Genomic DNA, 14,290 nt, shown 5'->3' on the forward strand with positions numbered 1-14,290 from the left:
CACTCACTCTTTATTTATCCTCAAATTTTAAGTGCATATTCTCTAAAATTGTCAAAAGCACATATACTTAGTCAGAGTTTCTAGTTTTAATCTCTTAGTAATTCTAGGTTTGTATATCCAAATTGCCCAAACTATACATCCATCTTTATGCCCTTAAAATATCTGCAACTCCATATTCCAAAGAGAACTCAATACGATTCTCTCAGATATTTTTTGCCTTCTTGTTCTTTGATAACAGAATAAGCATTTCACGTTATCAGACAAAACATACAAAAAGTGGAAAATTCTGCTTCTTTTCCATTGCCAGCTTTCATGACTGTTTCTTCAAGTAAATTCCAGTCTTATTATCTTCCAAATTTATCCTTCTTCCATCAGTTTCATTTTCTCAGTTTAGATATTAATTGTCTTTTACTTGATCCTCTCTAATAAGTTCTAAATGGTTCCATTACTCCAAAATGATTCTGATTAAAAAAAATTTTTTTTTTCCTCCTGTGGATGCAGGAGTCTATTTCCCAGTATCCTTTGCAGTTCACTGATGTCTGGGTCAAAACAATCTGGGTATGGACTGAAATGAACTACATTATTTACAGGTGTGGTGTAAAAAACATTAAACTCATCCATGCTTTCTTCTCTTCTGCCATGGAACCAGGAACGGCATCTGATTGAGAAGGCATTGCTATGTATTGGAGGAGTGTAGTCTGACCTTCAGACTACACTGATTACTTCAGAATTTCCCTGCAAATATTTGTTTTCCCTCTGAAACATAATTATAATCAATTAAACTTTTGATTGCTCCTAAAGGCTGACATTCGTTTTTGGCTTCAACCTCCTTTTCTGTCACACCCACGAATTATCCCCATAATAATCTACACTTAATGCCTAACATGGTCTGAATTTTTAATATTGGTGATAAAACTCAAGTTTCTCCTTTGGCCTGAAATATTTAAAAATGTGAAATATTTCACCTTTATTTTTTTCTTATAACTTAGTCTTAATAATTTTAGTTATCTAGTCTCCATTGATTACTACAGTACGTTCTCCTTTTGGTTGTCAAGTAAAAAATCATAATTTCATTACTGGTGAAGAGAAAAATGATTCTGATAAAAAAATATATATATATATATATTTCCCCTTGCAGATTCAGGAGTCTATTTTCCCAATATCCTTTGCAGTTGAGCCACATGTCTGGGTCAAAACAATCTGGGTGTGGATTGAAATGATTTATATCATTTATAGGTGTGGTGTATAAACATTTAAAATGCATCCATGCCTTTTTCTCCTTTTCTGTGTGACAGGAATGGCCTCTGATTGAGATGGAATTGCTACAAATGGAAGAAAGTAGTCTGACCCTCATCAGACTTGGAAACAATAAACATTTCTTTGAATGAAAGGTAAATAGTGGATTCATTTTTCTTTACCATGCTTAAGACCCCCAAAGATCTCAAACTGCCAATTCACACACAAGTCCTACTTTCAGAAAAGTGCAAATTATCTATCTTACTATATGTTTACAAAGAATGCTAGTCTGACAAACTGTTAATAGACTTTACATGAGAAAATGTTTGAAAGTTGATGATAGGTAAGGATTGACTTCCTAAAGCTTAAAGATTTCTTTAGCGTACAAGCTCTGATATTTTCAAAATACATTTAAAATCTCTAATAGAGGCTTCCTTTGAACTGTGTTATCAAGGGGAGATCTTAGGACAAGTGTCATATGAAGTTCAATGTAGGAAATGCTTTTTTGTATCAATTTTCCCTCTTAACTGTGTATTCCTCTCCTGTTAAGTTTAGCTTTTCACTCACTTAGAAATATTTCTTTGTAGACAAACTCCTCTGGTGATAATATTCAAGTGATTTTTTAATGAAACTCTTCATAATTAAGATATTATACCAGATTTAGCCAAATATTGTATACCTCCAATTCTTGAAAGCATAAACAAATTTATGTTCATTTTATTAATAGTGTTACTCTTAATAGAAGTCAAAATTATTTTTGAATACTAAATATTATGGAATATTGTTGTTTATGATTAATTTTGTTTAGAGGGATTTTTATAAGAGAAGCTTTTTAAGAGAATTTATATTCTTTTATAAGAGAATTTTATTTTATTATACTTGCAGGGGAATAATTATAATGATCATGTAAAAATAACATTAATCTTAAAAATTTGGGCAATGTGTTTTTCTAGCTATGCTTACTTACTGTTTAAATATGACTATTTCTCTAAAGGAAAGGAAATAGCTTGATAATTATTTTTGTTCTTGTTAAAACACAAAATTGCAAGTATTTTTTAATATTCCATTTCTCTGCCTCTAGCTGGTTTTTAGCTATACTTTTTTGTTTTATTTATTTTTTAATAATTACTCTAGAGCTTGCAGTATGCACTCAACTTATGATCTACCCTGAATTTATGTTACATCACTTCACATGTACTACACAATTTGATTGTGAAATGCCTAACTTAAAAAGCATACTTCCATTTTCTTCCTCCCATTTTATTGCCGTACATTTTACTCAAATATATGTTATAAATAAGATTTTTATTGATTTAAATACTAGTAATGTTTTGAAAAAATAAAGAAAATTTTTAAAAAGTATTTTATTCCTACCCTATGTATATCATTTCCAGCAATTTTCAATTCTTTTGTATATCCAAGTTTCCTTCTGGTACCATTTTCTTTTAGATTAAAGAACTTCATTTAACATTTCTTGGAAGGCTGATCTTCTGCTATCAAATTCTCTCAGTTTTTATATTTTTATATGAAATGCTATATACTTTAAAGTACTAAATAGCATTCTAATGTTTTAGGGTTTGTATTTTTCTATTATTTCAGATGGGAAGCCATCAGTAATTCTAAACATTAATTTTCATGTAAAATTCACCCTCTCCTTTCTGGTTGCTTTTAATGTTTTCTTTCCCCTTGAACTTTAGTTTTCAGCAATTTGACTATGAAATGACTTGCTTAGGGTTTATTGAAATTCTTCCATCTTTAAATTTATAGGTTTTGTTATTAGTTGGAAAATTATCAGCCATTATAACTTCATATATTTGTAATTCAATCTTCTTATTTACTTCTGAGATTATTCTCACATATATATTAGAACATTAGATATTACATCAGATGTCACAAATACTTAAGACATTTTTTTCTTTTTTCCTAGTCATTTTTCTCTTGGTGTTCGAGAATCTATTGCTCTGTCCACCTGTTAATTGCTCTTCTTTTCATCAGTATCCAACCTGATATTAAACCATTCATTGAACATTTGTTTTATATATTCAAGTTTTTGCTCTAGGATTTTATTTTATTTCTTTTTTAGAGCTCTATTTCTCTTTTGAGTCCCTGTATGTTCACTCATTATGTACAGATTTTCCTCTAAAATTTTAAACATAGCACAGATGTTTTAAAATCTTTGCCTAGGGCACACAGCCCAGCAACCACAGAGGTGAGCTGACATTCTTGTGGCACCAGGGCACAGTCAAAGGCCTGGAGGCATGCACCCACAGTTGCAGCAGCCACCAAGGTGAGCTGAGACCCGCATGGCACCAGGGCTCAGTCAAAGGCCCGGAGGGAAGTGCCCACAGCCCAGCAGCCACCAAGGTGAACCAAGACCCGTGTGGCACTGTGGCCCAGTCTAAGGCCCTGAGGAAAGCTCCCACAGTCTCAGCAGCCACCAAGGTGAGCTGAGACCTGCCCAGCAACAGGTGCTCAGTCTATGGCCACAGAAAGCTGGAACAAGAGCCAGGGTGGTGTCATATAGACACTGCAACACCTTCTGTCACCACAAGGACTGTTCACTACCACAGTAGCAGCCAGGGCCACTCTACAGGCAACCTGCCACTCACTTGACTGATATAAGAAGAGTCACCAATAGAGCCTGCAAATGGAGGAGGAAATCTTTATCCTCATAGCCAACCCCAGAGTGACAGAAGCAGCAAATCCTCAACCAGATGACCAAACATCAATGAAAAAATACTAGAACTACAAATAAACAGGAAGATATGACACCATCAAAGGAATACAGCAATGCTCAAATTCCAGACCCCATAGAGCAGGGAGTCCTTAAAATGTCTGAAAAGGAATTCCAAGCAATGATCATAAGAAAGTGTGAAGAAATAAAAGACTCAATTAGAGAACACAAGGAAACAACAAAAAATATCCAGAATGTGAAGAAGGAAATTTACAAAGAGATTAATAACTTAAGAGTGTAGCAGAAATCCTAGAAATGAAAGATTCACTCAGTGAAATATAAAACAGAACACAGAGCTTGAGCAGCAGACTACAGCAAGCGGAAGAAAGAATTTCAGATCTTGAAGATGATCTTTTCTAAATAACCCAGGAAGACAAAAAAAAAAAAAAAAAAAGGAAAAAGCAATTAAAAATAATGAAGAAAGTCTAAGAGAGATAGCAAACAATCTCAAGCACTCTAACATCTGAATTGTGGGTATTCCAGAGGGAGAGGTGAAAGGAAAAGGTGAATTGAAAACCTATTCAAGGAAATAATAATAGAAAACTTCTCAGGGGTGTGGAGAGATGCACACCTTCAGATCCAGGAAGCTCGAAGGTGCCAAAACAGATTCAATCCAAAAGGAGCCTCTCCAAGACACATAATAGTCAAATTTGCTGTTGGGGCTTTGAGGCCACTCACCTCCTCTCGGGGCTGAGAACTAGCCACAGCCCCACCGACATACGCGTATGTAATCTGTTGAAAACATTCGCCTGGACAGGAGAGATAAAGATGGCGCTTGATGGAAGCTGCCGGGGAGTGGCCAAGGAAAGACATAGTTTAAAATTATTGGTTAAAAGATATTTCCACGCTCATGCTCACTGCGTGACATTGCAATAGCAAAGCATTAGAGCAAGGTGCATGTTCACGTGACCTTTAAGATGACAGGTTGAAGTTAGGAAATCCCCTCGCCATATGCTTATAAAAGCAGGTGCTTGTGTGAAAATAAACAGAACTGCTTGATGGAACCCCTGCCACATCTGAGTGTCTCTCTGTGGGCTGAATAGGCGGGTGGCAGACTCACCTTCCTCCCGGGCTCTCATGGCCATTAGGGTGGCAGGAGTAATCCTACCAGTTCCCTCTCTTGCTCATCCCATGGTAGGGGGATAAAAGGGGCTACTGGGAGGTTCGGGGCCAGCTGCCCCTGAGCCCCCACATTTGCAAAGCTCAAAGGCAAAGAGAGAATTCTAAAAACAACAAGAGAAAAGCACCAAATCACCTGTAAGGGAACTCCCATCAGAATAAAAGCAGACTTCTCAAAAGAAACACTACAGGCCAGAAGAAAGTGGAATGATATATTCAAAACACTAAAAGAAGAAAATTGCTACCCAAGAATTCTTTACCCAGCAAGGCTCTCCTTCAGAAAGAGTGTATTTCCCAGACAAACAAAAATTGTGGGAGTTCACCACCGCACAACCAGCCCCACAAGAAATTATCAAGGGAGTCTGGCATCTGGAATGTGAATTATGATGATCACGATCACAGACACACAAGAAAGAGCAAAACCTGCCATTAAAACAAAAATGCAAGTGAGAAAGAGTAAGGAGTTAAATCATGGCACCTCAAATTTCCAACTAATACTGAAGAAGAGATATAAAAGGTAAGGTAATGATCAAAAGCTATTTAAAACATCTAAAAAAAGTAATTTCATGACAAGAATTAAGCAATACCTGTCAATAACTACCCTAAATGTGAATGGATTAAACTCCCCAGTCAAAAGACACAGATTGACTGATTGGATTAAAAAGCTAGACCCAACTATGTACTGTTTTCAAGAGACCCATCTCACCTATACAGAGGTCGGGGATAACTGGGTGAATAATTGAGTGGGGGACATGGGGTATAATCACAGTTTGTGGTAATGGGCATCTTGCTAGTATGGATCTGGCCATCACTTTTTAGTCATGAGTGGTGGCAATGTGCTATGTACCCCATGAATATTCCTAACCAATAAAAAATAAATAAAGTCCTTGCCTAGGAATTTCCAGTATCTCTGTCATCTTTGTGTCTGTTTCTGCTAACTGCTCTCTCTCTCTCCCCCGTTTCTCTCCCTCTGTCTCTCTTTTTTGTTTGATATTTTTGTTTGTTTGGTTTTTGCCAGTTAACATTTTCTGCTTGTATGCATTATCAAATTTTTTTAATACATTTTGTATCTCATGTAGTTATGTTGCTAAAATTGAATTTTGTCTTTTTCCTTTAAAGAGTGTTGATTTTTAAAAAAAACAGCTTCTTTTAAAAGGAGAAGAAAATAATGGATTAGATGAGACAAGTAGAAAAAATAGCACTGTGGTAGATTTAATCTTAACACTTCATAATTATTTAAAATAAATATACTAAAGTCCCAGTTAAAAGGACAGATTGCAACATTTGGTTAAAAACAAGGCAAGATTGAACTATCTCAAGTTTGTAAGCTATATATAATTTAAATATAAATAGAAAGATACATTTAAAAGCTGGAAAATGTATACAATATGAATACTAATCACATGTGATACTGGTAAAATTAATATTTAAAAAGTCTAAACATCAAATATTATCAAGGTTATAATGTTAGTTAACTATGCTCTCATATACTGCCTATGGAAAGTTAAAAAAGGGAGGAATGAAGGAAGGAAAGAAGGAAGAAAAAAAGAAAATGAAAAATAAAAAACCTTGTGAAATAGTCATACAATGAATTTATATAGTAGTGAAAATGAATGAGTTTCAACCAGAGGATTCATATGATAGTATATGGATAACCATAGGCAGCGATAATTCCTGACATCTCTGTATTTGCATAGTGCTTCTCCCATCAAGAATCAGAGTCTAATTCTTCACCTTGTATCTGGTCTGCCCTCATGACTCAATTCACCAAAAACATGCAGTAGAAATACCATTCAATGACCTTAAGACTAGGCCTTGATGCTTACATTTCACATTTTTGGAAGCTGGTTGTCTGACTATATTAACGAAGAGAGAGAGAGAGAGAGAGAGAGGTCACATGGAAGAAGAAGCCTTAGAGGTTGAGACTACAAAGGGAGAAAGGCCCACCACATTCCAAACATCCCACCCAACCAGCTGAGACATCAGACATGTTAGTGAAACCATTTTGGATCACCCAACTAAGATTCATTTTTACACTTTCTTCATTTTTTTTGCTTTGTTGTTATTTATGTCGTTTTATAACTAAAAATATAATAAAGTGCTTAAGTCTTAATTTACAGGTAAAGACTTTTGTTTTCCCTGTGCATGCTGTGTAACTACTAGGTCAAGACACTGAGCACTTTCTGCCTGGAAAAAGGCTCTGTTGTACCATACCCAGTCCAATGATGACCCCTGACACAAAGATGAACACCAGTTCACCTGTGTTGGATGCCATTTAATTTGAAGCATATTTCTTCTTCTTTTTAGTTTAATATTTTTTGATAGGACACATACTTCAGCAGCCCTCTAAGAACGGAATATAGAAAATAAAACAATGGTTTGAATATTTCAAATGTCATTTCTCTATACTGACACTTGATTTTTAATTTAATTGGATATGAAAACCAAAATTGTAATTTTTTTCCATAGAATGTTGATGACATAGTTTTATTGACATAAATTTAAATATTTCTTTTGAGAAGAAATTTGTTTATGAGAATTCTTTCTTCCTTTTTGGATGATAGTAACATCTCTCTATCCCCACTGTTCTGAATTTCACAGTGATGTTCCTTGATGAGAATTTCTTTCCACTTATTTGTGTAGGCAATGCATAGGGCTCTCAAATTGGAGTTTTCACATCTATCAGTCCTGTGAAATATTCTCGATGAAATATTTGATAATTTACTTCTCCGTTTTGTCCTCTTTCTCTATCTGGCCCAATAAAAATTCAATTATTAGAATTTCCAGAAGCTGTTTCTTTATTTCAAATCTATTTCCCTCTTTGATCAATCTTTTTGCCTTTCTATTCTAGCATCTGAGAATTACCCTGAATTTTATTTTAACCATTACATTAGAGTTTTCATTTCTGAGATTTTTTATTATTATTTTGTAGTTGCCATGTAATAATTGTACATACTTATGGGGTACAGTGTGATCTTTCAATTTGTGTATACGATATGTGTTAATCAAATCAGGGATATTGTCACATCCATCACCGCAAACATTTACAAATTCCTTCTGTTGAGAACATTAGAACTTGGCTCACTTCTAGCCATTTGAAAATATGCAATAAATTGTTGTTAAATATAAAAACTAAGCATATTATAGAACAGGAGAAATTATTTTTCCTATCCAGCTGTACCTTTGTATCCATTAACAACCTCTCCCTATTTCCTCCTTCCTCTTACCCAACCTTTAGTGACCACCATTCTACCTCTACTTCTATGACCTCAACTTTTTTGGCTCCCATAAATGAGAAAACATGTGGCATTTACCTTTCTATTCTTGACTTATTTTACTAAACATAGTGTCTTCCAGCCTCATCATTTTGCTGCAAAGGACAGAATTTCATTCTTTTTATGACTGAGTAGTATGCTATTGTGTGTATATACCTTATTTTCTTTATTTATTCACCTGTTGATGGACATAGGTTGATTTCATATCATGGCATTGTTAATAGTGCTGAATAAATATGGGGATATAAACGTCTCTGTGGTATAATAATTTCCATTCCTTTGGTTAAATAACCAGTAGCCAGATTACTGAATCATATGGTAGTTCTATTTTTAGTTATTTGAGGAACCTACATACTGTTTCCTGTAATGGTTGTACTAATTTACATTCCTGCCAACAGCATATACAAGTTCCCTTTTCTCTACATTATCTCCAGGATTTGTTATTTTTTGTCTTTTTGGTAATAGCCATTATAACTGGGATGAGATTATTTCTCATTATGGTTTTGATTTGCATATTCCTGATGGTTAGTTATGTTCAGCAAGTTTTCATATACTCGTCGATTTGTATGTCTTTTTTTTTTTTTTTTTGAGGTTATGTCTATTCAGGTCATTTGCCCATTTTTAAAATTCAATGATTTGGTTTTTTGCTGTTCAGTTGTTTCAGTTCTTTACATATTTTGTATTTTAATCCCTTGTCAAATTAGTAGCTTGCAGCTGTTTTCTCCCATTCTGAAGGTTGTCTTTACTCGATTATTTCCTTTGCTGTGCCTTTTAGTTCAATGTAGTGTCATTTGTCTATTTTTGCTTTTGTTGCCTGTGCTTTTGAATTCTTCTTCATAAAATCTTTACCCAGACCAACAGCTTGAAGTGTTTCCACAATGTTTTCTTCTTGAAGTTTTATATTTTCAGGTCTTACATTTAAGTCTTTAATTTATTTTGAGTTAACTCCAGTATATAGTGATAGATAGGAGTTTAGTTTTATTCTTCTACATATGGATGTCTAGTTTTCCTAGCACCATTCATTGACGATGTTGTCCTTTCCCAAAAATGTGCTCTTGGTGCCTTTGTCAAAAGTCACTTCGCTATGTATTTATTTCCGGATTCTCTACTCTGTTCCTTTGGTCCATGTGTTTTCGTTATGCCAGTATAACACTATTTTGTTTACCATAACACAATTTTGTTTACCATAGCTTTATAATATATTTTGAAGTCAGAAAATTTTATGCCTCCACCTTCTTTTTTTGCTAAGAATTCCTTCTACTATTTGGAGTCTTTTGTTATTCCATATGACTTTTAAGATTGTTTTTTCTATTCCTGTGAAAAATGCCATTGGTATTTCGATAGAGATTGCATTGAATCTGTAGATTGCTTTGTCAGATTTGGTCATTTTAGCAATATTAATTTTTCAATACATGCACATGGTATGTCTTTCCATTTTTTGTGTTCTCTTTAATTTCTTTTTGTAGTTTTTATTGTAGAGATCTATCATCTCCTTGGATAAATTTATTAAAAACAGATTTCTCAGTTGAAACTTAAGAGGCCAGTAGAGAATTGGATGATTCATTCAAAGTAATAAAAGAAAAAACATTGCCAGCCATGAATGCTGTATCCATCAAAAACTATCCTTCAGCAGTGAAGAAGAAATAAAGTTTTTCCAAGAAAAAACAAAGCTGAGGGGAATAATCATCACTAGACTGTCACTACAAGAAATCCTTACCGGAGTCCTTCATCTGGAATTGATAGGACAATAACTATTACCATTAAAACATGGGAACAAATAAAACTCAGTGGTAGAGCAGATATGCCAAAGAGAAAAAGAAAGGAATCATATCTAATCACTACAGAAAACTACCACAAAGATAAACAATAAAAGAGAAAGAAAAACAAAGCAATCCAAAAATTAGCAAAATGACAGAAGTAGTCCACCCCTTTCAATAAAAATCTTGAATGTAAATGAATTAAATTCCCCATTTGAAAGATATAAACTGGGTAAATGGATAAATAAAAAAAAAACACAACTATATGTTACCTATAAAGAATTTACTTTATAGGCAGAGTTTCACTATAAAATCGCACATAGACTAAAAGTGAATGGATGAAAAAAATATTCCACACAAACAGAGACCAAAAATCAGCAGGAGTAGCTATACTTACATCAGATAAAATTAGACTTTAAATTAAAAAATAAAAAAGACAAAGAAGCCATTTTAAAAATGATAAAGAAATCATTTCAGCAAGAGGATATAACAACTGTAAATATGTATGCACCCAGCACCAGAGCACCCAGCAATATAAAGAAAAAATTATTAGAGCTGAAGGGAGAGTTAGACCCCAATACAATAATAGTTGGAGACTTCAACACCCCACTCTTAGCAATGGACAGATCATCTACACAGAAAATTAAAAAAGAAACATTAGACTTAAGCTGCACTATATACCAAATGGACCTAGAAGACATTTAAAGAACATTTTATCTAACAGCTATAAAATAAACATAGTTCTAATAAGCACATGCAACATTCCCCAGGATAGAAAACATGTTAGGCCACAAAAACAGTCACTACAAGTTTTTACAAATTGAAATAAAATGAAACATTTATTGTTTTACAACACAGCAGAATAAAATTGGAAATCAATAACAAGAGGAAAGTTGAAAATCAAGCAAATATATAGAAATTAAACAACGTGCTCCCGAATGAGCTAACGAATACATTAAGATGGAAATCAAATTATTCCTTGAAGTAAATGAAAATAGTAACACAATGTACCAAAACCTATGAGACACTACAAAAGAAGTACTAAGAGGAAAGTTTATTGCAATAAGTGCTTACATAAGGATTGAATGGGTTTAGTACTGAATTCTACCAAACTTTTAAAGAACACCAATTCTCTATCTATTCCAAGAAATTAATGTAGAGGGGATTCTTTCAAACTGTTTTTATGAGGCCAGCATCACTCTGATAATAAAATCAGACAAGAACACAACAAAAAAAGAAAACTATAGGCCAATATCCCTGATGAACATATACACCAAAATCCTAAACAAAATATTAGCAAATCAAATCCAAAGATTATATGCCAAATCAAGTGGATTTATTCCATAGGTGCAAGAATGGTTCAACATATACAAATCAATAAATGTTATACATCACAGCAACATAATGAAGAACAAAACAACATAATCATCTCAATAGATGAAGAAAAATCATTTGATAAAGTTCAACATTCTTTCAAACTCTTAACAAATTAGATATAGGTGGAATTTACTCCAGTGCAATAAAGGCCATATATGACAATCCCACAGCTAACATCATATTGAACAGGGAAAAGTTGAAAGCTTTTTCTTTAAGTACAGGACCAAGACAAGTACACTTTTACCTTTCTTATTCAACGTGGTATGGAAAGTCTTAGCCAAAGCAATTAGGTAAGAGAAAAATATGAAGCCTGTCTAGTTTGGAAAGTAGAAAGTTAAATTGTCCTTTTTTGTAGATGCAATGATCTTATATATAGAAAGCCTTAAGTTTTTCACCAGAGAAATCTTAGAACTTGCATACAAATTCAGTAAACTTGCAGGATACAAAATCAGCATAGAAAAATCAGTAGTTTTTCTATTCAACAGCAATGAACTATCTGATAAAAAAATCAATAAAATAAAATCAATAAAACAATTCCATTTACAATAGTTACCAAAAACCCCACCTACCCATAAATTTAACCAAGAATGTGAGATTTTTTTGTATCAATATTATTTTTAATTGACTGATTAGAATTTTATATATTTATGGGTTACAATGTGATGTTTTCATAAATGTATACAATGAGGAATCTAAAAACATTGAACTCATATTAGTAAGGAGTAGAATGATGGTTACGAGAGGATGGTCAGCGGGGAGGGGGGGTTATGGATCAAAAGGTGCAGAGTTTTAGATAGAATAAGTTTTGAGATGCATTGCACAGCAAGGTGACCATAGTCAATAATAATGTATTGTATATTACATTTGTTACCTCAAATAACTAAGAGAATAAATTTCAAATGCCTCACTATAGAAAACGATAGGTAAGTGAGGTGATAGATCTTTATGCATCTTTATCTATATCTGTTTCTAATTTGTATTTTCAACTATCTTATTCTTTCTTCTTAAAAAATTATCTTCCCCATGTATTAAATATCCTTTGTGAGGCTATTACTCTACGAATAGAGAGAGTTGTGGGTGCATTATCCTTGCTACTTCCTGTTCCCTGCTTTTCTTCAGGTTTCTATGAATCCCAACACCCTTTTTTTTTTTTTTTTTTTGGTCATTTATCATTTGTTCTCTGCTTTAGTTCAATTACCTATTCTCAAATATTAGATATCTTACTATCCGATCATATTTAGGTGTGAGAAATATGCTGAATGAATATTCTCAGATTCTATTTAAAACATGCCAACTGGTGGGCTTTAATCTAGACTATGACATTGAGGAACCTTGCTTGAGGAGATCTGTTAGCATTTCTTTTCATGTACTTGTTTTCCCATGGAAGAATTCTCCAGATTTCCACTTTGGGACACTGAAGTACGGCTGTCACTTTCATCAGAGCTAGTTGGAGATGGGAAGGGTTGTCCTCAGTTCAGAATAGAGCATTTCAGTGAACATACTTTCCTTTTCTGTATGGCATCCCTGCCGTGCTGATGTCAGAGCTCACAGCCTGCCTGTTGTGATCCATTCCGAACATGAATCTATGCTCATGCCATGGCAGAGGAAAGGCAGTTGCTTCAGATAATGCTATGAAGGAAAAAATAGGGAAATCTCAAAATGTTTAAACAGACTTTCAAACATTCTGACTTGATGTCCTATATTCAGATTCTACTTTCAGAGGTAGTTGTCTTCAGCCTTACTGAGCTTTCCTGGAGCTCTGCAGCATGGCTCTGCCTACTTCAGGCTAAACTACAACAGCATTTTGTCGTCTTTTCATCAATGATACTTCATCCATTTTCTGTCTTTTAAATTTTGTTGCTGCCATTCAGTCTTACATTTCCTTTGTCTTCATGTGTGTATTCATTAAATATTCCCTTATTGTTTTAGTGAGATTTAGTGAGAGAAAGACAATATATTTCTATTTAATCTTTTCTGTTTACCAGCATACATGAATTCCTATACATTTTACAGGGAGATAAAACAAAAGACATACTTAGGATACAGTGAATTATCTTTTAATGTCTGTAAGATTGTTTTTTCTTTTATTCTCTGGGATTGCATATTTCCCTGAAGAATTTACTATATCTAAGATATTAGATGTATTCCAAGGTTGAATAGTTGAATTGTCTAATTTGCATTTGGTATGTGCATATCACTCAAAATAAGGCCATTAATATCTGTCAGAAAATGCAAATCTTTAGATGAACATGATATATTTTAGCATACAACCTTTGGTAAGAAAAAATAAAAAGAAGGGAATTGTTTCGTTATGGTACAATCCATATTTAATATTATGCTTTAATCAAGCTTTAATATACCAAAACCCAGAAAATATACATCAGTCAAATGTAGGCATTTTAATAAGTTACTGCTGTCTGTTTCTGAACCTGTGGAGATGAACCTGTCGTGTTCATAGAAGAAATCCTGAGGATAATTGTGTGATGTCAAAAGAAGACAAATTTAGAATTGTGAGAGAGGTGTTGTGTAAATACAAATGTTTTATTCAAAAAGCACCTAAATTTTGTTAATTATTACTTACATAAAAATGTAAATACTTTATCTATTCATTTATTAGATGGGATTTTATTTTTTATTATTGAAAGAAAAATTATAATTTTAGATATGTGTAGATACTTCCCATCTGTTATGTTTTATTCATGTGCTACTTGAAAGCTCTTGGATAAGTCTTTTAGAAATTAAATTCAGCTACCTCTGTGAGTGAGACAAGAGATTTTTGGTATAGTTATGAT

General features: G+C 33.5%; 1 protein-coding gene across 2 annotated transcripts in view; it reads left to right on the plus strand.

Annotated features, from left to right (window-relative positions):
• The window catches only part of LOC134383158 (procollagen galactosyltransferase 2-like), a 125,280-nt gene that overhangs the window by 47,733 nt on the left and 63,257 nt on the right, over window positions 1-14,290 (plus strand). Inside the window, exon 2 of one of the 2 annotated variants that reach the window (XM_063103992.1) lies at window positions 1,296-1,325. The exons of the other annotated variant lie outside the window; for it this stretch is intronic. Within the exon in view, the coding sequence (XP_062960062.1) occupies window positions 1,296-1,312 (17 nt within the window). The 3' untranslated portion in view covers window positions 1,313-1,325. Of the gene's footprint in view, window positions 1-1,295; window positions 1,326-14,290 lie in introns of those variants that run through there. 2 annotated transcript variants of the gene reach the window in all.

This window comes from Cynocephalus volans, chromosome 8 (assembly GCF_027409185.1).
Source record: "Cynocephalus volans isolate mCynVol1 chromosome 8, mCynVol1.pri, whole genome shotgun sequence".
NCBI lineage: Eukaryota > Metazoa > Chordata > Mammalia > Dermoptera > Cynocephalidae > Cynocephalus > Cynocephalus volans.